General features: G+C 42.8%; 2 protein-coding genes across 13 annotated transcripts in view; both read right to left on the bottom strand.

The window, feature by feature from the left end:
- The window catches only part of ATP2B2 (ATPase plasma membrane Ca2+ transporting 2), a 380463-nt gene extending 377896 nt beyond the window's left edge, over positions 1–2567 (bottom strand). For 5 of the 9 annotated variants that reach the window (XR_014854795.1, XM_085073053.1, XM_085073049.1 and 2 more), the window contains exon 1: positions 2433–2567. The gene's annotated coding sequence lies outside the window, so the exon portion shown is untranslated. The remainder of the gene's footprint in view (positions 1–2432) is intronic. The other 4 variants (XM_085073038.1, XM_085073037.1, XM_085073047.1 and 1 more) reach the window with 2 other exon arrangements.
- A 16484-nt stretch (positions 2568–19051) lies between these two features.
- IARS1 (isoleucyl-tRNA synthetase 1) overlaps positions 19052–23585 on the bottom strand; it is a 92611-nt gene continuing 88077 nt past the window's right edge. For 2 of the 4 annotated variants that reach the window (XM_085073035.1, XM_085073034.1), the window contains exon 35: positions 19052–19646. In XM_085073035.1, coding sequence (XP_084929161.1) covers positions 19564–19646 — 83 coding nt within the window. In that variant the 3' untranslated portion in view covers positions 19052–19563. Of the gene's footprint in view, positions 19647–20990; positions 21107–21149; positions 23357–23585 lie in introns of those variants that run through there. The other 2 variants (XR_014854794.1, XM_085073036.1) reach the window with 2 other exon arrangements.

Genomic DNA, 23585 nt, shown 5'->3' with positions numbered 1-23585 from the left:
TTTCTTTGTAGCCTCAGTTCCTGTACTTTAAACTGTCTAAAATAACCAGAATATGCAGGTTTTGTTGATGCAGATAAACGCCAAGCACTTAGAGGATTACCAATATTCAGACAAAGAGTCCTGAAGTTTCTGTGGTAAATGACCTGATGTGCTTCATTGTTGGCTAACCAAGGATAAGGAATGAGACAAATGCACCAGGTTTGACTCAGCCAGCTACAAAAAGGCAGCAAACACTGTCTGAGGTGCCCTATTGTGCCTGATCTGTGACATGGGACATGGTAGAGACTCACAGCCCTCTGAAGCAGTGCCAAAGGCGAGGAGGGGAACCCTGATGCATCTCCAGTAACACCAAAAGCCTATTTGGGGAAACCAAACCAAACCAAACCAAACCCACTGGCTATGATAGTGCTCCATTCAGTCTCCTCATTGCACTCCTCCAAAACAAATCCATCCAGGTGACAGCACCACAGGACACCATATAAATATCCCTGCTATCTCTCCATGGAGCTTGTCAAAACCAATAAAAATATTCTTAGCATAATCAGGAAATAGGCAATTGAATGGTTAAAAGATATGGTTTGGATAGAGAGACATGCCAGACATTTGAATCAATATTACACTCAATAGCCTGGATAATCAAGAGGTTGTGGTCCTGGATTTACAGCATGTGAGCAAATGACAGTGCTGGTAATGGTATCAAATAGGAGCTCAAGGTAACAGAATACTCTGCGTTCATTCCAGTCAGTGTTAAAGTGACTGTGTTAATATTGACACTAAAATTAACATTTAATACACATTCTTTTGCTTTAGGAGGAACTTGCAGCAATGTTCACTTTGAAAATAAAGCTTAACATTAGATCATGAAGTCATGACAGAGAATACTGAGCTGGTTTATTAGCAAGATGCACAGACAAACCACTTCTGCACAGAAAAGTCATGAAGATGCTGAATCCTGTTCAAGTCAGCACCTGAAGATTAGTCACATGTAGGTGAGGGGACAGGATCAGAAACGAAGTGCTGCTGGAGAACATGATAGTGTGCATGCAGTCCTGCTCAAAGAACTGCTTACGTAACTCAGGGCTCGCAGTACCTACCAGCCACACACAGTATTCCTTAAAAGATTCCCTTCTGCTCTTTGGGAGTTGAGTTACAGCAGTATCAACTTTCACACTGTTTAAAAACTTACATTCTAGCCCATTTTGGGAGCAGTTAAGTCCAACTCTACACTATTCTTTCAGCTAGCCTATCTTCCCGGCACCTTATCTTGGTACCCATGCTTCTCAAATAGCACTTTACTACAAGATACGCTTTAAATAAAAAGAAAGTATTAGCACAGAGTCAGGTTGGTGTAATGTGATAAAACTGCACAATTAGATGGGAAAAGAAAAAAACACACAAGCAAAAAGGATCAGCAGGAAACACACAGAAAGAAGTAAACTTTTGGACAGTTTAATTCAGCAAAGGAGATGTTTCCTCCACCTTTAATACACCAGGCCTTTCAAAGATACAGAACGGAAGACAGTATCCTCCTTTCGCGCTTCCAGTACAAATAAAGATTTGAGGAAAAGAGCCCATTTGAGGAAAAGAGCCCGTCCAGTGACGGTAGGAAAGCACATCTTGACGACATCCCTGCCAAGGTGGTGGCGACCGGGACTACAGGGCCGCTCAGCCGGCACCGGGGGCACCTGGGCGGGCTGCTGCACTGCGTGACCCGGCAAAGTTACCTGCCCGCCTGTCCTCGGGCTTTGGGGCGCTCCTAACGCTCCGCTGGAGTACTGCGAGGCTTTAAAACTACTGCGTGTAGAACATTTAAATCCCCCCCGTGGAAAAGAAGGGGAAAAAAGCCCAACCCGGCCACAGCAGAGCTCAGCGGCACCTCAGGAGCTGGGCGAGCGCCGGGAACACGGCGGGGACGGCGCTGCCGGGAGGGCTTCTCCTTCATCAGCCCCGCCGAGGGAGCAGGGCTGCGGGCAACAACCTCCTGACGGCTCTCTCAAATTAATATTTCTGAGAGGAGCGTCACCTCCCGGAACCGGGCGATCTGCGCGTCCCCGGGGCTCTGAGGCTCCCGCCGGGTGCCGCGGGCGGACAGCGAGAGGCTCCGCCGCCACCTCCCAGCCCTCCGCAGGGCAGAGCGCGGCCACCGCCGCCCCTCAGCCGCTCCTGTCTCTGCGAGCCCTCCGGGCTGGAGCCGGACTGACAGCGGCGGCTTCCCGCAGCAGCGCAGCCGCTGCCTCCGATCCCGCCCGCCCCGCGGAGCCGCCTCCATCCATCCATCCATCCATCCATCCATCCATCCATCCATCCATCCATCGCCCGAGAGCATCCTCCGGCCGCATCCCGCTGCCCCCGGCACCCCGCCGGGATGCACCCGGCCCCGGCAGCGCTCCCGCCGCCCCCCTCAAGGTCACCCCGGGGGTTCCCGTTCCTACCTGAGCCGGCGAGCGGAGCGGAGCCGCCGGGAGCGCGGAGCCGGCGCTGTCCCCTCACCGGCGGCAGCGCCCGGGGACTCGGGCCGCGCACGGCGCCTCCTCCTGCGCCGGGGCCGCTGCGCTGCGCCGGGAGGCGGCGGCTCCGTCAGACTTAGCGGGGAAGCCCTGGGGGGGGCGGGCAGCGCCTCTCCCCACCCCGCGAGGTGCCGGAGCCGAGCCGAGCCTCCCCCGGCGGGTCTGGGGCTCCCCTCAGCGGGGAGAGGCTGCGCCGCGCCCCGCTCCGCTGCCCGGCAGGGCTCCCCTCAGGCTCCCCTCAGGTGTGCGGACCTCGCGCTCGGGGATGTGGCAGTGGCGGGAAGCGCGAGGAGGCGCCGCGCAGGTGAGGGAGGCTCTGCTCCGCTCCGCTCTGCTCGGCTCGGCTCCGCTCCGCTCGGATCTGCTCGGAGGCGCCGCAGCGGAACGGAGCTCGGCCGCGGCTCTTCAGCACCGACCGCTCAACACCGCCACTTCTCTTTTTTTTTATTGACACTCGCCTGTTTTCGGCCAGAATCCTCCAAAAAATCGCCAGGGGAAAGCCTGACGGGGATTCTGAGAGCTGGAGAGTGCCGCCCTGGGGCACAGCGCCTGGGGAAGCACAAAAACTGTGATCATGATGTACGGGTGATGTGCATTACACAGACCGTGCAACAACCATCCAGATTTAGAAAATTAGTAATGAAACCCCACCCCGCGTTTTAGATTTGAAGATACTACTTTTGTTCGCAACTTTGAAACATTGCTAGAGTAGTTAATGCTGGGGATTTAACCAGCCCGTCCTGGCTGTACACACAGGCTGAAGTTCTCTTGTGCCACATAACCTTTTCACCCCGAGAGCTAAAACCAGTTACCAAATGTCTCCAAAGCTGAACTGAGACAGAGTGAATTCTGAAGAGCGGAGAAGTGTTTTCGGTAGGTGGGGTGAGGTTTGTTTGGTGTCAAGGATGCACACACATCACACAACACCTGTACACTGCTACAGCAAGCAACACTGGCATTTTACTTGGAAAACTGGAAGTCTTCCACCTCTTTTTATTGGTGAATAGCAGCGATGCCCAGCTCTGGTTGTTTGACAGATGATACACTGTTAATTATATTCTGATTGCTATCTTGGCTTCTTCCTTAACACCATTTAAATTCCAGTCTTAACCTTATCTCAGCAAGGACTTAAGGCAAAAGTAGGACAGCCAACATAAAAGTACAAATCCCTCTATGTCTTTTAAAACTGTTTCTAACTTATTTGAACCCAGGAGAAGCTGTCACCATATATTTGTAGAGCTTTCAGACAAGCTTGTTAACAAAATCCAGACTTGTAGGTCTCACCAAGCTCAGTTACCAGCTTTGGAAGAAAACCAGAAACCTGTAAGTATTCTGCAAATATCTAGATTAGTTTTCTCATTTGATCTTAAACCACATGCTTACTGTCAAGTGAGAATGAGCAAGGGTGCTTTCCCCTGCTACATTTCCCTGGGTCATGAGGAAGATCAAACCAACTGAGAAAAACTAATCAAGAATAGCAGCATTTTTGTTTTGACAATGCTTAGAAAGATGGCAGAGAAAGCCTGAATGAAATGTTTACAAAAATAATCATGCAAACATTAGGTAAATGCGGTGCTATTTTCAGCTTGTGCTTATTAATCATTTAAAGCAGATGATTGGAGTGCCATTTGAAAAGCATTAGATGTGCATTCTTACTAGCTGCCTGCAAATGCATTTCACTCGTAATTCTGTGCTGCACAAAAACACTACATCCTCCAGACTATTTTCACAGAAATACTGAATTCCACAGACAGCTACACCTGTTAAACACCAAGGATCACAGTGCAGAGCTCAGGGTTTAAATCTCACCCAGAAGGACAGTCTCCAATCATGTGATTCCTCACATCATAACATCCTCAGCAGGTCAGCTACTGCAGCTGGAATTAATAACACCAGAGCAGCACAAACACTGCTTTCCTTGCTTCCTCTTCATCCTCAGACGTTTAGCCCCTACAACTGATTTTGTCAATCATGGTGAAATAACAGAATGGCTGTTTATCACTTGTGATAAGAAATGAATGACAGAGCAGCTTCCTTCATTTTAATATCTTCTGCCTATGAAATCTTTCCCCATGCAAACAGTGAAATAGAATTTTGTACATTTCTGCCAACTTCAGAAGCTGTCCTCATATTTTTGCAGAGTACATGACAGGGGTCTCAGCATGTCTTTTCTGTTATTACAGTGTTTCTAGGAACTCAACCTTTTATGTACAAGTTTTAAAAATACTTAAAATGTGATGTTAACAGTAACAGCATCAACTAATGACTAAATTTAACACCTCATTATATTTTAGAGATTAGGACCATTTGTGTTGTGTTTTTCCCTAAATTCATTGCACCTTCTCTCACCTAAGGTGAGGTTTAGAGTTTCCTTTAAATTCTTCCTCATTTTCCTGGTCAGTGGGGGAATATATGTATAGTAGGGTCATCTACTTTGCCAAAAGAATGTAAAGGAGCTGAGATCATGTACTCACCAAACTCTGGCACTCTACTTGCCTCAAGTTTGAATAATCTAACAGTGACTTATCCTTGTCAGACAGTTCTTCTCAGGTTTTAGCTTCACTTGATTTTCACAACCTGGAGCTTAATTGCCACACTAGCAAAGCAGAGGAGGAATTTCAGGGAAATTTCAAAAAAGAAAGGAAGAGCAGATGCCAGTTCAGCAACTCGGATTTTGGCTGCATTATATTAGAATGAAACAGCTATTTGTATTTCAGCCTCCTTTATGAAATTTCTAAAAATAGATGTGTGTGTGAAAGGACCTAACTATGATGTCTTGATCTCATATATAAACTTAACATCTTCAATCCCATGGAGCCCTTATGCACTTACTGAATTTACCTTTGAACTGCTATTGGTGCCAAATGGCAACGCTGAGAACGAAAGTGAAGAATACTTGATCTGCCAAAACCGTAGTAGTTTGTGGATCAACAGAGCAAAGTGCAATCTTAAAAGCTGTCCTCATCCTTGAGGCAGAGAGGCTGTGCCAGGAGGGGCTGCACAACACCACGGAGCTGTGTGAAACCTGAGCAGCAGGGAGGACATTTGGAGTGCCCATATTGAACTCCCAGCCACCAAGTCCCACTCTTTTCTGACAAACTGGGACATTGCATTGCCAGGATGTTCAGACCCAGCCGTAGCTGCTATTAAGGAAAAACTCCCATGGTATCAAATGCCACCAAACCATGGCACAAGTCCAGCATCTGATAGAGCAGAAAATGTATCCCTGTGAATCGCCAGTGAGATCTCCTGCAGTAATTTCACACCCTCACCCCAGTCTCCCACTGAAAAGCCAACCAGCCCTAAATATCTGCTGGTTTTAAGAGCAAAAGTAATGACAAAGGCTGTGCCAGTAAAACACTCTGTGACATTGCCATGATGTCTTTTAGCAGCCAGCATGAGGAAATTGCTTTTAGCATTTAATGTTTCAACGACATATGCACTACAGGAGAAGATGACAAAGCTCTGCCCTCTGCTTTGTTTTGAAAAAATACAGGTTGACCAGTGGATTGTTGGTATATTAGGATATTCTGGAGCCACCACTTTGCTGTTCTAATTCAGTATCAAGGCAAAAATACTCAAGTGCAAATGGTACATTATATTTGCACTTCCATGAAATGACCTTGCTGTGGCCCAACTTCAGCCATGCAAAAAGCAGAGGGACTCCCACCTGAGGGTCAGCAATTCTACAGGTCAGACACAAAGTTCCTGTGTTGTTGGCACTGCTGACCCTGGCTGAAAATAAGACTGACTAAAAGTTACCAATTGATTTCTCTATAAAACAAATCTGGTGCTTCCCCAGCAGAAAGGATTCTCAAGCTGTAATTTGTTAAACATGACATAAAGTTGATGATCTTGCAACCAAAAGCACTTAGTCAGAAACAGCATAAAAGGCCATTTTTCTCCTACATTCAGAACTCAATGGATGGAGGTGTCCACAACACTCTTGCTCTAAAAAAAGTTTTTACAAATTAAATTTAAAAACCCACTGATCAATAAGAAGCCACCACAACAACAACAACAGCAGCAACAACAAAAGTCAAAAGAATATGGTGATTAGAGACAACATAACATTATGATCATATTTTTTTCAGAAAGGACCACAAATTAGTTTTGCCAGATGTGTAATCTGATTTGGTTTGTCACAATCTGCTAGTTATATGTACATTAATGGGGGCAGAATAACTTTTTTGACCCCGAAACTCCTTAGCAGTCATGAAGTTTGTTTTTGTGCACAGGGTAAACTGTGCAAAAGAGCCTTTTGCAATATCCAAACCTGTTTGCGACACGCTGAGACAATCCTCTTAAGTTTTGCAGCAAGACTGCTTTTAAACAATCCCAAATTCTATGTAACACCCATCCCACAGATTACTGTGAGAAATCAGCTGGCCAAATTAAAAGCTTTAGTAAGGATGACATTGCTTTGAGAACAACTTACATATTTTGTTGTATTTATTAATTAACAAGGAAGTGCATGAGGGAAAGTGCTCAAGTGGACCCAATGTTGGAAAAAAAACCCCTGAAAACTCTATGAGAAAGAAAAGATGGTGAATTACCAAATGTTAAGTCAAAACATTGTTATTTTACAGTTAAAAAAAGAAAAGACAACTTCTATCTGTATAACAATCACAAATAATCTCAAACATGTTTTTTCCTTTTGCTTTCTCGACTACTTTTTACCTTTTTTTTCTGAGAAAAAAATCCTGATAGAGTGAAATAGGCACCAGTTTTCAAGATTAGTGCAAGTACCAAAGATCCTGAATGTGTCAGAGCACTAAATCCTTGGATGTGGGATGTAAAATCAAATCTAAAAAAAAAAAAGCAGTGAAAACAAAGCAGCAGCTAAAGGTCAGTACTGGAAAACCAGCTGAGTATTGGCAAATTTGTCTCAACATTCCTATAAATTTAAAAGTCAGTCCCTGCTTTCTACAGCAGCTTCCCAAGGGGAAACAGAATAATTGATTTAAATACTATTTGTCATCAATGGATGCAGCAGAAATTCTCAGAAAAAATACTGCTCAAAAATACCTAAAAGAAAATATTTATCAATTACTCAGAAATAAAATAAAAGTGAATTAAGCAAGGCAAACAAAATCTAGACATGGTCCCAGTGGTCATTTTATAACTCCCAGATTTAGCTTGCTGCTGTTTGGGTAAGAATAACTCACTTGCTTTGAGAATAACATAATTTTACAGCATCTTCTTTGGATTGAAGGTTGTAAATCACAATCCTGCTATTTTTTTAGGAACCCACTTACCTCTCATAGTTCAAGTCTTAATAAAAACCAGCACCAGAGCAAGGCAAATCTGCCAACATGCATTTTAAGTGATTGCTTTAAGTCACAGATGCCAGGAAAAACAATCAGGAAGCCCTTGGATGCACTCAGGAGACCCATGTCACTGCAAAAGGAAGTTAACAATGCTGTTAGGCTGCTCTGCAATTTATCAACAGTGAAATCTGCTTTTTCACTTTTCCAGCTTCTGGCCAAAACCTCTGCTAATGAATCCAGTGCTTATTTCTCACTGTACTCTATAAATAGTCACCTTGGATGTCCTCAGAGCCACCACAAGTGAGCCCTGAGGTGAGCTGAGCACAGGCAGTGCTGCCAGGCACAGGTAGCTCCCAGCTCAGCACTCCCAAATGAATCTCACAATTCCCATGGCCTGGTGGGCTGAGCTGGCTCAGGTTGATGTGGTTTAACTCGTGTGGAAACAGCACCAGTGAGGCTGTTCATGGCTCAGCATGCAGAGTGGCATTTGTGGCTTCACCTGCAGCCCTGAACTCTGAAAACAGTGGATTCTATATATATATATGTATGGATATATGTGCATAATCACATACAGAAAACAATGAAAAGAGAAATAAGTACACCCAGGAGGCAATTCCAAATCTCCTCAGACGTCTTCAGCATCCCCATTTCCACCTTTCCATCATCTGGAGAGAGAATTTAAGGTGCCTACACACCTAAATTATGCACTTAAGGATTAATTAAGAATTAACCTCTGATATTGTTTTATAATTAAATCCATATATCTGTCTAATGATCCTGGGCATATATTATAGTGATGAGTGCAAACAGCAGGAAGGAAAAACGTGGATGTGGATTACATTACAGATGGAAGAATTACAAACCTTTTCTTATTTTTCATTCAACTTTTTGTTTTCTTGTAGCATTCCAGCAACATATTGATTTATATTGATCTAGAACTTTTGGACAAAAATACTCCCAGTTAAGAACTACTTGCTTTTTTTTCCTCATCCGATAAATTCTGATTCTTTTTTATTTCTATAAATATGAAACCTGTCATTTAAAGCTTTAAACCTGAACTTTGTCAACAACAATATACTGACAAATTGCATCCAAACCACAGTTTTTCTTTCATTATAACTTTCTACACAACTTTTAATTAATCACGGATCGACATAGGGATGAATTTTATTTTAAAATGCTTTTCTGGAGTGGTCTGAGTTTCTGCAAACTTATTGATCCTGCAAGACTCCCTTATCTTTAGTGTTTCCCAGTGATAATTGAATCAAAATTACCTTGGGAATAGTGTTTGACACAGAACACCAATGCATTGTAAAATATAATCCCCCAGCCCCTGCAGTTTTAAGATTTTCTTACCTCTTAGAAGTGGTTTAAACTTTTTGTTATATGTAAGTGAAATCCCAACACAAACAATGCTTCTCTTCTTGGGAGAAGCATTATTCTCTTAGAATAATGCTTGTATGTTTTAGGTTTCTCTCCAACTGGAAAAGGAAATGGTATTGTCCTGCTCTTGATCCTGGGCTGATGCACTCTGTCCTCACACACAAACACTTCTTAACAAGGTAAATATTACTTTTATATATTATATTACAATTTACAGCTCTCACCAAAATAAACAACTTTTTCACTGACTAGCAGAATTAAAAAAAAAAAAAAACCAAATTCAGTGTCCCATCTTTCCTGAATGTGGCAACTAAAAATGTTACTAGACACAGCCAGCTGTCCTAATTATGCATAGAAAGCCTGGATCTCAGCAGCAGGAGTGAACTGGGATATGCTAGAAAACAAAAGCCACAACAACACTTGAAAAGCTCATGGTGGGTGGGCTGCCAGTCCCTCCATGACAACTTGCCAGAACAGTTCTGGGATGACTGCTCACACTAAAAAACTCCCTGAGTCTTTCAGAAATCCTCCCATTTGCACTTCCACAACTTGTTTTAGCCTGGACCGAGCAGGTTGGGATAAGCACCATCACTTTCTCCCCAGGAGGTCTGGTTACTCCACTTTTTCCTTTCTTTCTCTGTGAGGAAAAAGGAACAAGATCTTAGCACAGAGTGAGGTCCCAAAGATGGACTGTGCTTTTCCCAGCGGAAGGAGGCAGCCAGGCCTTGGTCCTGGAAATTAGGTTATCACTGTTTCCTCCTTCAGTTCTCTCCTGTCTCTGGTTTATTTCTTGGTTAAACCAATGCTCATTAGTTGTGTCTGCATTTAGTCTCCAACAATCAGCAAAATTGAAAATACACATTTGATTCAGTGTTAAGGGAACTCCAGTAAGGAAAATCCAAGAATTTCTGCACTAAGGCAAATGGTACAGGTTTAGATGAGGCAGCAAATCAACTCACAGAGTGCAGAGCAGTACCTGCCCAGATGTTACAATCCTCCTGTCACCTGCCTGTAAGCACAAAGGACAGGTTTAAATGTACATTCAGTTACTTAAGACCAAAGAAAGCAAAGCCAGGCATGGAGATACAATATTTTCCAAAAGCTTGTTTCATTATACAAGAGTAAACCCATATCAGAAAACAACCACCTCCCACAGCCCAGCAAAAAGGCACCAGGAAACCTTCATCCACTCCTTAAAACTTCTCACACACTACATACACATTACTTACTTTTAATGGGCTGAACTCACATTAATCAGAAAGTCTGTACTAAAGCAGTAATTATTCCAGTTCTAAGGGGGAGTTCTGGTGGATGTACCGAGTACAGATTAATATTCTTTTAATTATGTAACTTACTGGGATCTGTGAGTTGGCAGGGCTAGTGGTTTCTCAGTGGTAGGCACACATGATAAAGCTCCCCCAATCTCTCATCTTTTCCCCCCCCTCCTTTTCATTTATCATATGGTTACATAAAAACAGCAGGGAAATGAATTATGCATATTTTTTAGCACACTGAAAAGTTAATGAAAAGTTAAATACAACTTATGTGTGTGATTGCACAAAGCACTTATTTGACCTTGCTAAGCTTGAACAGGCATTCTAAGATTAGCCTGGCATGTATTTCAAGTCTATGAAAAATACAAAATTGGTTCTTAAAACACAAGCAGTCTGTTTCATGCCTAAATCCTTGTTATGTGCAGTGTATTTAGAGGAAATGACTCAACTTTAAAGTGTGCAAAGACAAGTAAACTCTCCTTCCTCGTGGCAAAGTGGTGCTGGTGGATTCAGATGCTCCTTGCCAAGCTGCAGCCTTCAATAAATCATGTTCTGCACAGGGAAGAACAAAGATTCTGCAAAGGTTTCCATGTACCAATTTCTGTCATAATGGTTGTGAAATATTGCGGCATTTTATGGTTGAGCAAATGGGAGGGAGGGGACAGAGAAGAGGTGAAGAAGAAGGAAAACCCCAGCCCTTTGACCCTTTTCAGTTTCTGGGGTTGCACACAAACCTGAGGGCTCACAAAGCCCATAGTGACACTTTCATTCTCCATCTCCCTTTGTCTTCTCATCATTTGTTACATCTCATTTTAATGTTAGGCCTTATTGACCACAGGGCAAAGCAAACAGTTAGTGACTAGATACCAAGGAAAGCACAAACTCCCATCCTTCCAGCACCACATAAAGAGATTTATTCCATGCTTTATTTCCTGCTCTTGTGCAGTTGGAGAACACAACAGTGCAGGATCTGCTGTACCATGAACCAACCCTCCATCCCCCCAGGGAACACCATGGTAAGAGTTGCTTCTGTTTATCCCTTTGTGAAATACAGGCTATAGTTTAAGGAGTGAAAAAGGTCATAATCTTAGAAGTTTCAAGATCAGCAATATCTGAAAAAATACTGTACTTGAGATATAAAAAAGTTACTTCAGTAATCCAGCTCTGTGGAGAACTCCTGGACAAAGTTTCAGCCTCAGCTGACAGAAGCAAATCAGGTCTAGGTTTCCTTTACAAAATTATCCAAAGAATGGGAGGATGAAGGATTTTAACACTGTCTCTGAAAGTGGTAAATACAGGTAAGCTGTGGGAAGTGATTTTTAATACCATTGTTATATTGGGAAAAGCAGACTGTAGAACAGAAGACTATATATGACACTTACACAAGAGCACATGTACCAGTAACCACAGCTCTCAAATCCTTACAACTGGCTATTGACCTTTAATCACTAATTAAAATAAAAAATATTTTTAATTTGTGCAACTACTCGTTTTCCTTGACTCAATGTCTCCTCACATGTACAGTGTTTTTGTTTGGACACATTAATGTATTGTATTGCATTATTACAGAGCACCTGATTTCCAAAGGATAAACTCCTGGTTAAGTTATGTAGGTCTGACCAACAGTTACAAAAATTTATTCTCCCAAATGCACCTCTTTGTATCATGCTCTCTATTTTTGCCATGTCTGAATGAATACAATATATTGCTGTTTTTCCATGGTTTTATTGCTAGGGAATAATACATTTTTTCAAAATTATTATTCCATGCAAGAAAAGGCTTTAAATTGGCAATACTTTAGGCATGTTATTACAAAGGTGTATAAAACCTGTTTGATATGATTGCCCCATGTAAATTACTTTGGCCTCTTGCAACTCTTAATACCTTAAAACCAGCAGCTTAAGGAGACAATCTTGCAATAAAGAGACTACATGTACTCTGGGTTTGGTGCCCTTATCTTCCCTTTCTCTCGCTTATATACAATTGTATCAAAATCATCCACTGTGTCACTTCATTCCTTTTCTCTTCCCTCTCCTATTGTGATGGAAATTGTTTAAGAATTAACCTGCTGCCAATGACTCCTGGGTCAGTTTCTCTGTTTCTGTTTTGACATCATCTAACGAAGATTAATTTGGATACAAGCTCTGAATGGCAGCTCTGGGAGGATCCAGCAGCCAGAGCCTGCTCTCTGCTACTGAGCTAAGGAAAAACAGGACAAGTCTCACAGGCTTCAAGTTCCTGTGTTAACTTCTAAAAATGCAAACCTACAAACTAATCAGCATATTTCTTTGCCTTGAAAGAATTCCTGGGTTTGGTTTTCTCCCTCAGTGACTTCACTGTTGATGTCACAAACGCGTGATGTAATTAATGGGTTTATCAACTTTTCCTCTGCACAGCACAGAAGAAATCTGAAAGCAGGAATTGCCTTGGGACAGACCAGGAGCCTGCTCTGCAAGGAGACACTTAATATTTAAAAAATATAAATACACATTATTGAACTGTCAGCTGCAGAATACCTTCCTGCCAAACAGCAAAGTAACCTAAGTGCCAGCCTGAAGAAGTTCCAAGTGTGTCACTGATGTTGGGGAGGTAAAAAAGGAGGTGTTAAGGCTGGACCCCCTGGCAGCAGTGACAGTGTTTGTGCCTTGGTGTGTCAGTACACACAAGTAGCTTTGAGTGAGAATCCCTTGAGGCCATACACAAGGAGCTGGAATGGAAAGGCAGGAATGACAACCCACTGGGCCAGAAGCAGCTCAGAGAACAACATTCCCACGTGCAGCCAACAAGCCCAGAGAAACACAGAGCAGGGAAGCAATGCTTTGGGATCCTCAGGGCTGTGCTGTGCAACCTCGGGTTAGCACATCTATCGAATCTACCCAACACAGGCCTGAGCATCCACCACGAGAGCAGCTGAAGATGGTGTTTTACACAAAAATCCAAGTCAAACTAAATATTTGACAATTTTGCCCAACTCCGTTTGGCTGAGATTGCTCTTGTTCCTCCCAATGAGCCGTTTGTGTTTTGTACTTGATGGTAGCGACAGCAAAATGTGATTTGGACACAGACCATTAAGTCTCAATTTGCAGTATCTTTTGTAGGTTTTTCCATTTTTAAAATGATGGATGCTGCTGGTTCTTTGCTGTTTTCCTCGGGGGAAGGCAGGCATCTCTTTGGAATATGTGAGCCTGAAATAGCCAGTGTTTCTTGGCTGATGTACACAAGTGCTAAAAGCAAAAGCACAGGTTTGCAGGGCAGTGGCTCAGCCATGGAGGGGAAGAGCTTCAAGGCCTTCTGCAAAACTGCCATTCAGTACTATAAAATGCAAGAAGTCAAGCAGCAGACAGGGGTTAGAAAAGAATACAAGTCCTGAGCATCACTACACTTGAAACAAGTCAATAGAGATGTGCTGGTGCCATGGCACCATGCTGACACCCCCACACCATTGCTGAGTGATAGATACTACATGGCTGCTTTGGGACTTTTTTTCTCAAAGAGATGCTCAATTTCTCCTTAATTTAATTTTAGGGTGGAAGAAATAGAAACACCTGTGGCTGTTTACCAGCTCATCTCCTCTGTTAGTGTTGAACTGTGAGTTTATGTCCCTGAGAGGAGGGCAAAGCAGCTGAGAAAGGCATTTTTTACAAACACCTTTAAAAAGGGGGAACCTGGGACACGTTTGTAATTAATTTGCAGAATTAAGATCAGGACTAAGCCCCTGCCAAGTTCACAAAATAATATCATCCAGGGATTTGCAGTATAAGCTAAATCTTAACCAGTTTGGGTTTGTCCCCTTCACTGCCCTGTGGGGTAATTAGACATCACACACAGAAATAAATCTAAGCTGTGTTGTTTTGGGGTTTTAATCCCCTTTCTGTGCCTTTATTTCTGTCATTTTGGTTCCTCTTACAGAGCTGAACTAATTCAGATGGTGTTTAACACCAAGTGAATGACAGGATTTTGAATGTACCCAAATACTGCCAGCAAAATCCATTTGTGCATCTGGTTTGTACATCAGTAGCTGATAAGGATGCCACAGGGTGCCACAGGTGTTCAGACATCCACATGATCAACACATTATTGCAGATATCCAAACAAAACCACATTTTAGAAGTAACAACCAGTTTCTTTCCTTGTTTCCAGTCATTTTCATAGGGGGGCTAATGAGAGGCTGAAACTTGTCAAGAATTTTTTTTGCAAACACATCTTTCCATTAACTGAAAAAAGAAATTTTAAAAATGAGTCAGAAAAATCCTGTCACTTTCCCAGGCCACCCATCCTAGGGACAGATTAATTCTTAGGCAGCTTTTCCTCATGTGTGGCCTTAATTCCCATCCCATTTCACTGCAAGCCTCTCGAAAACTAGCTCATTACTATTCTGCTTGCAATTAGTATTTATTTACTGGAAGACTCATCACATCTCACCCTCAGTCTTCCCTGCTGCAGACTAACCATGCCAACTCTTCCAATCTTTCCCCACGAGACATCTTTGCCAGCCCTTATTCCTGATTCTCCTCCCTGGCCTCCCTCCAGACTGTCAACATCTCCCTCATCGCAGGGTTCCCGAAATTGGGCACAGGGCTGCAGGAGGAGCCTTATCAGTAATTGAGTGGAAAGATTACTTCATCATGTCTCAGGCAATCCTGTTTATGCAGCACAGCACTTGCTTTTTTTGGTACTTGTGTTCTTTGGCAAGAATAAGAAATTATTAGTCCTTGTTTAATTACTAATCCGTGGCAACTCCCTTTGCTGTAAAGCTCCTGGTTTCTAAGAGCCTGAGTTTTGGCTCCTTCATTTGACACAGCGAGCAACTTTTCTTTTTCATCTTACAAACAGTCTTCAAGAATATTCAGGATCCTTCATCCTTGTTTAGATTGTATCATCAGCAAGATTTGCAGTCTAAGATCTCAGTTTTTCCATGTTGCCTCATCTTCCCCTCCTCTCACTTGCACTGCCTGGCATACCACATCCATAAGCAATGAAGTCCCAAAGATTCCATGATTTTGGGGGCTGCCAGCACTGTTAATCACAGAACACACATCCCAGCTCAACAATTTGATTGTCTTCACCTTTGCAAAACTGCTGACTTGAAAAGGAAAGGATATTTGTCCTTCAGGCAGACTACAAATGATATTCCATGGCAGTACTTCCTGCACAGCTGTCCAGCTGTCATATGTGATCAAATACAGCAAATATTAAGTGCCAGGGTGCATTTTGCTTGTTTGGGAGATTTCAGCTGTTTTCACTGTTTTGAATGCTAAAGACAACTAGAACAAATTGCAAAATTAGGATAATTTATACAGAACTCCCAAGAAAGTCTTAAAAAGAAATGAAATATCTTTAGGAGCAATTTTATTCTAATTCCATCTACAAGGAAATTTAGAAGTCTTCTGAGGAGCTTTGTGACCCCTAATTAGAACTTTGTACAGACAGAGACTAGAAATTAACTGAAATACCCAGACATACTGAAATAGGAACCTTCCCCCCCCACCATTACATAAAAGCTATAATTATATTTGTTACATAAACATTTTAACAGGGGAAAACATTAGATAATTGAAGACAGTCCCTCCCTCCAACCCCAGTTCCTCACCACTCACAGCACAGCAAAGAGTAAAATTAACTCAGCAAAGTGTGTTCCCAGTGCAAAGCTGCTTCTGTGCTTGGATGGTGCTGTGCTGCTCATGCTGGGGAAAAAAGATGTCAAAGGAAACTATCTGAGGCTATTCTGCAGGTCACCTTTTGTAATGCAGCTGCATGCAGTGCACTAGCAATCTGTTTAATCAGTGTCAAGAGCCCAGCCTGTAAGAAATCAGATCAAGAGCAAGAAATTATTTAACGGACTGAATAATTTGTGCTTAACCAGTGATGATGAGGATACTGAACTCCACTGCTGCTGACAGAAACCAGAAAAATTCTGAGCTGCAAAAGGGCTGAAAGGTTGATCAGCCACGACTCAACTCACTGCAGGATGAGGAGAAACCAGTTTCTTTCTTTCCTTAAAACCACTTTTCTCTCTGGAAGTTACTTGCAGAAGGCCACCAAGTCACTGCTTTTCTCTGCATTCAGGCAAGACAGAAGGGCAAGTCTGACTGCTGTACCTTGCCCTGAAGGAGGCAGCGAGGTGCCCCTGACTCAGAGCCAGCCTGGCCCAGGCTGCCATGGATGTATCCTGAGGACTGACAGGGAGCAATCCTGCTGCCATCCTGTCACTGAGCTTGGCTGGTGTCTCTCAGCCAAGCCTGAGGATTTCCTCCTGTATTTCCAGCCTTGCTCAGTGCCAGGCCCTCTCCTTGCCAAGGGTGCCAATTAGGATCAGCTACAGCATCCCGACCTGGTGGAACTGGGACAGAGCAAATCCCTTGGAGCTCAAGGGGGGCAAATGGGGAGGGACACAACTCAGTGCATATCTGGTGGGGAACAAGATGTCTCCATTTTCCTAAGCCCCAGCACCGTGATTTTTGGGTATGACAATGGATCTGGTTTGTATCCATACCTTCTGCTCCCCAACAGCACAAAGCTGGCTCAGCAGCCCTGCTCCTGCAGAGCCCTGGCTGCTGCACACACTGCAGGGAGGGGAGAGCTGGATTGCCACCAGGTGAGAGGCAACAGGGGGACACCAGCAGGAGGAATCAGCACTCAAGGATCCAAACTCCTCCAGGAACAGCAAGTGCTGTGACACAGCTCTGTGAGGGCCCAGGGAGTGGTTTCCCTGCGCACAGAGGCAGCAGTGGTCTGGGACCTCATTTGTGTAACAAGCTATTTAAGAGGGAAGCTAATTGAAGTACATAAATCCTGGAGAATATCACATCAAGCCAAGAGACTATTATTAGCCCAACCTAGATAATGTTATAGAAGTGCATTAAGAAACCTCAATAAAAAAATTACTAGGAAACATTCCCCACTTCAAGATCCCAAGAGATAAATTCTCTCAAGCAATGATTAGATATTATCCAGAATAATAAAAAAAGAATACTAAAAATGGATGTGGAGAGGGAAGGTAGACACAGCACAAGTTCACCCAAATGGGTCACAGCTTGTTCCTAATGTTCACTGCTTTGGAGGTAAGATATGAGAGCCATCCAACAGTGGCAGCTGAAAGGAAAATTAAACTATAATTCTGCCACAAAAAAAAAAATTTTAATTACATGCTACTTATGTAAATGTTAATGTAAAGTTAATGGACCCAGAAGCATTTCCAGCAGTGTCCTCTGATAAACTCTGGTCTTGTTCTTCCATTACCTGTCCTAAGTATATTGAATTTTCCCCTCTGCCAGTTTCTACTGATCCTAGTAAAGACAGAAATAGCATCTATGGGCATTTCCATCCTTGTGATGTGAGCAGGCTGGAGCACCAGGACACACTTGGGTTTCTGTTCCAGTCATCACAACCCATGAGGACTATGGTGATATGCACAGCAAGCTGCAGCTGAGAAACTAAAAGACAACCAAAACCAACCACACAGAAAAAAAAATGAATAGGAAGAATGAAGAATGAAGTGTGAACAGTGAAGAGAGTGAGATGAAGCAGGACAAAACGCTAAATCCCAAATAACCCTTTAAAAATGCAAGCAATGTTGTGACCTCAGACTGGCTCATTACAAATGAGGTTAGGTTGCAATCATTTACCATCTCCCTTTATTCTCCATCAATAATAAAGCAAAGTTACTTTAGGAACAGCAATCTTGCTTTCACAGAAGATGAAACCTGGATGGTTTTACTTTGACAAAGAAACCCCACAAACCAATACAAATTGGATTTCCATGTCACTATGTCAATAAAAAGCAAGCTGACTTCCAGGTAAAAGCAGAGGGCAATGTCCAGTATTCATTAACCTGAGCAGACCAGTGATTCAGGAGGCACAGCCATTTTTAATACTGATAAAAATAATTCTATGTAAGCTGAGTGCCAGGAAGTTGGTTCACTTCAAAGAAGTCCTTACAATTTTGGTACAGTCCACTACTGCACAGGAGTTACTCAGAGCAGCTATTTATAGTTATTCCATCTAATACAGAGTTATCACAAACAAGCTTTGGTTTTTATTCACAGTGTAAAGATGAAAAACAGAGCAATGGAAAAACATGCTCAGCCAGTCTCTGTTCTCCCAGACTGTTCCTGTGTTTGCAGAGTGTTCTCAGGAGCTTGGGGAGGCCCAGCAGTGCAGGCAGCAGCTCTGCCCAGCACAGGCTGTAGACAGCCAAGGCTCACACTGACCTACCTCCCCAGGGAGGTGCAGGAACACCCAGGTGTGCTTAAATCTCCAGCTGAACCAGGCAAAAATGCCCCCAAACTGGCAAAAGTGGTCTCTTACTTCACCTGCTGGCAGATACACAAGTGAGCACTGAAACATCTGACAAGTTGTATTGAATACTACAAAATCTAAAACCCCAAACTGGTTTCAGTCTGAAACTGCTTCTGTATCAGAACAACTCTCCCCCAAAGCCCTGAGCAAACAAACCCCTCAAACCTGTCAGCACCACAATCCAAACAGCCACTGGTGTTCAGCATGGACACTGCCACATCTCAGGTGTCTCTGGGTGTTCCTGATCCATACAGAGCTCTAAGAGGTGTCTTCAGAAATCCTAAGGAAGCAAAATACTCTGAACTCAGGGAAGCAAGAGTCTGGAGATGAAGCAAATTTATTGTTCCACATGTTGAAATTAGGGAATATTTGAAATCAACAGCCACACACTTGATGAAAATCCAGTGAGTATGAACAAATCCAGATACCCCTTAAATAAGTTACAAAGCTGTTGTAGGTTGGTGGATATATATCAGAGAGCCTTGTAGGTAACCCATGGTTTAGAAAAGATGCCCTCTGCACAAAGGACAAGCAGAGAACAGCATCACTGAGGTACAAGTCCCATTGCTTTCAGGCAAATTACTGCATAGATATCTAAGGTTTCTGAACAGCTTTTACAGCATTATAAGGTAACATAATGAAAATACATTGTATTTGAAACCAAAGAGCAGCATATTAGACATGCACTGGTACAAAACATCCTGTGTGCCACTAGAGATGTTAGAAGTACCATACACAACTTGGATGTTCATCTAAAAGCATATTAATTTCCTTTGACTTCACTTTTTGTGGAAAAAAAGTCTACATGGTCTTTTCATAAATCCGGAATTCTCAACATTCAGCTGTGGTGGGTATGACATGAACATACAGGGTCTTCATGTTCAGGTTCTTCATGGAGACATCCTTTGTGATCTCTGAACCAAGGAAAGAAGAGAAACAACAGAGTTAGTGATTTTTGCTTACAGGGAAAACTATGAACTTGGGGGGTTTTTTTAATTTGCTTTATTCAGACATTTCTCAATATGTGGTTCCACCATAGTGGGACTGGGACAGAAATGACTCAGCTCAGAATTTCCTCCTCTTAAAGAGGGATTGTGTCAGGATTGTCCCTGCAAGAGCTGAAGAGCCTGCTTTACGTTTCAAAGTGAAACTTTTTGAAAGTCTACATCAGCCCACAGCTCTCACCGTCACATCCAGACAGAGCAGTACCTAGGTCAGAAAACTCTAACACCATGAAATGAAGTCAATATTAACAGTAAAGCACAAGGCACTGAAAGCCAGAGTTCCTCATAAACAGTTTTATTAAACAGTCCCTCATAAACAGTAGCAGTACCTGCTGAAAAACTACTGCTGGAATCTTGTCGAGTATGCCTGAAGAATTTCTTACCACACAGGATCAATTCCCTAAGTTTTCCCATGGCTACATGCACTGTTTGGAACAGAACAGGATAAAGTCCCAACAAACCTGTCAAGCACTGGGGACACTTCCAGCAGGCTGATCCAGAGGTTCTAATTACTCAAGAAACACAAAGAGTGATCCCACTTGTGTCTAGGGAAAGTCACCTGCAAAGCTTGCAGGAGCTGGAAATCTTTCACTATATTACACCTCAGGGAGCATTTTCCCCAAGAATTCCTGTGCTTGCTGACTTTTATGCTTCCAGCACCCATCAGCTGTAGCAAACTGCCCCACTGAGAGCAGAGTGTTTGGAAAACTGGGAGGTACAGCCTTGGAACAAAAGTCACCTCAGTAACAAATACCCCAGAGGTCTCCTCACTAAGAAAAGTTGAGAGTGATAAGAAACTTGGCAGGTGTAAGCACAGGAACACTGGTGAAACCCAGATTAGCAAGGATTGGGGTCACGGTGCCACTCTGCATCCCGGAACCCCTCCAGACAACGAGCAAATACAAGATAATATGAAGATTTGGCACCACTGTGAGCACAAAGGAAACGTAAGTAACACCCAGACTGGCTGGGGGTTTTCAGGAGGATGCCTTTTGCAGTGTCCTGTCCCTTCTTGCTTTGCAAAATATTTAATTTTTAGACTAAACTCATAGTCTGCACTGATGTTTAAAGCCATCTTTAATTAGAAAAGTTAATTACAGAACTGAGAAGTCCTCATGGATCATGATGTTACTGTTTTTCAGGAGTTCTCTTCCATTGTAATACTCCTCGTAAGCAGTTGAATATCCATCCAGAGAGCTTCAAGAGCAGAGCTATAATCCAATTCAGCAATTAGGGATTTATTCCCTCACTGACCTTCCTTCCCAGGAACACATTCCTTCAGGATGTCAAAAAGTCTGGTCTGCAGCAGCAGCCAAACAAACTGTGAACTTGGTCTCCAAGTCTCTTATTAAATATTTATTTTTAAGAACCTGAAAAATGAGGAACTTACATGAACCTACTATTTTCAACAGTATTTATCACAACAATTAGTTTTAAAAACTGAAAATTGGATTTATCAGCAAACTATAGGGACTCCCTTGTTTCCATGCCAATTGCTCCACAGGAAGGCTTTGCAGGGGGAATGAGAAGTGTCCCTATCATCCCCAGTGACCACCTGGACATTTGATTTATGGAATCTTTTCCAGCATTCCAAAGGGGGAGTAAAAACCACGTTTGTTTCCAAAGAGCTGGAGAGTTTCTCTGCAATAGACAGCAGATGCCCAACTGCCTGGACCAACAACATTTATAAAAATAACCTTTACAAAACCAATAACTCATTTTCCACCAAGTGATTGTTTTTCCTTTTTATAGAGCAGGCACCAACCTTCCAATTCATGGGTTATTTTCATCAAACGTTTCAAACGGTTAACAGCAAATACATTTTTATTTTTAGAATAAACCACAAAAGACCTACTCAAGAGACTGAACTTTGTTGTTTTGAAGGTAAGACCTTGAACAGATTGATCAGAAGATGAATGGAGGATTACAAAGCTGCAACAATATAGATAAACATTAATTGACCAAATGTTTTCTAGAGGAATCAAAGTGTTTTATATGCAGCACTTATTTATCATACAAAGAGATGTGAAGATAAAATACAGTGATGTCAGTGTTTAAACTTAAAAAATGCTATTAAGGGAGGTGAATGCTGAGAATTAAATGAGAAAGCAGAAGTGTGGCTACAAGGCATAAGCGGCACAAATAAATCTCTGGGACCAAGCTCTCTGTGTTCTGAGTCTAACAGAGACCAAATCAGTTGTTTTGGCCTTGGAAGAGTTATCAAATCTTATCTTTCACATCACTTTGAACTGTGACTTTACACATTTGAATTAAAGTTTAAATAGCTCTGGAGAATCCATACTACAAATGTTACGGTGATTTAACCCATTCCCCTTTCAGGTGAAGGCATTTTAAAAATCCTCCCTTCACCTGAGCCCTAAAGGCTGTTTTCCTGTACATTTTCCTGTCCTGTCAGTTCCTTGCCTCTTTCAAAGCTCTGCTGTTTCCTACAGTAGTTATTTCAGTGTCTGAACTGAATCACCCTGTGCCAGTGACAGGAACCAAAGGGGAACTGTATCTAACTCCACTTGTTCCTGAGTGGCTGAATCCCTGCATCCCCAGGCAGCAAGGCTGCACACAGAAATAGCTTTTGGTTTATGCAAACGAAGTATGGTTGATCTTCTTGGTTCTTACCCTGTGTGCTGAAACACTCCAGCCTCCAGTTGTCTGTTAACACCACTCAGCACAGTATTTTTGGCTTTCACTCAACCTATCACTAGAAAGTTTCATCAGCATCTGAGATCCATTTGAGTTACAAAAATGGCTTTTGAATAAACACATTTCAGGTCATATCAAGTAAGAATTTAAAAAAAAAAAAAACAGCAAAAATCCCCAGCAAAAAATCCCCACACTTCCTTGCTCAGATTCCAACCTATCCCACCTGAGTCCTCATGGACACCTGAGTGACCCCAGTTCTCAGCAGCTGCACTAGAGCTGCCCCCTCCTGCCCTTCCCTCCGACAGCACCTCCTGAGGAAGCTCAGTCCCCCCAGGAGGGCCACTTTGAGCAGGATGTCCAACAGCTAACATGTGATAAGCCAATAAATGGCACAGATTCCTCCCCATAAGCTTGTAAACCACATCACTGTGACACACTGCAGACAGAACCCTTTGCATTATTTCATTCCAAGAGCTGAATTCTCTGGAATATGACAGTCCCTGGTTTGAGTTGTTTGGGTTATCATGCAGTTTCAATCCATTCTATCTGTCAAATGAAGTCCCAAATCACTCTGGTCCAATTTTTCAGCACCACAGGTGGCTACAGCTGCAGTCACACCTTCCTCATGAATTAGAGATTTTTGTTTCTCAGCCTCCCCATCTGTCAGGGGTTCTGGGGGGTTCTTTAGCATTTCTGACCTGTTAGAATTTGCTGAAGCTCTCCACTTCCCAGCTGTGCCCTACTGACTCGGAGCTATTCACACTGCTCTAACAGACATCCAACACTCTTTGCCACCAACTCCAATTGTCCAAGACAATGCAACAATATGAATGCTACAAGAACAATTTGAACAGGTTCTTAAAATATTCCTGCTGTAGACTCTGTAGATTCCTACTGTAGAGGAGATTCACTGTTCAGACCCTCAGCAGGGCACTGCCATTCCCACTGCTGACTGACCTTTGCTGCAGAAAGAAAAAGCTTTTACACAACTTGGCTTGGCCATTTCACAAAGGGAATGCATTGCACCTTTGAATTTCCAAACCTATATGTTTGCTTAAAGGATTTTATTAAGTTAATATTGAATTACTGGGCAAAATTACAAACAAGTGTGTGAATAGTGTGGCTTTAGTGATTTAACTGTATCTCAGGTTACACGAGCTGCTTCTCAACAAAAACTTCCAAATATTCTCA

This window comes from Lichenostomus cassidix, chromosome 12, assembly GCF_008360975.1.
Source record: "Lichenostomus cassidix isolate B80296 chromosome 12, HeHo_3.0, whole genome shotgun sequence".
Classification (NCBI taxonomy): Eukaryota; Metazoa; Chordata; class Aves; order Passeriformes; family Meliphagidae; genus Lichenostomus; species Lichenostomus cassidix.
This window is presented reverse-complemented; position numbering and strand designations above follow the sequence as displayed.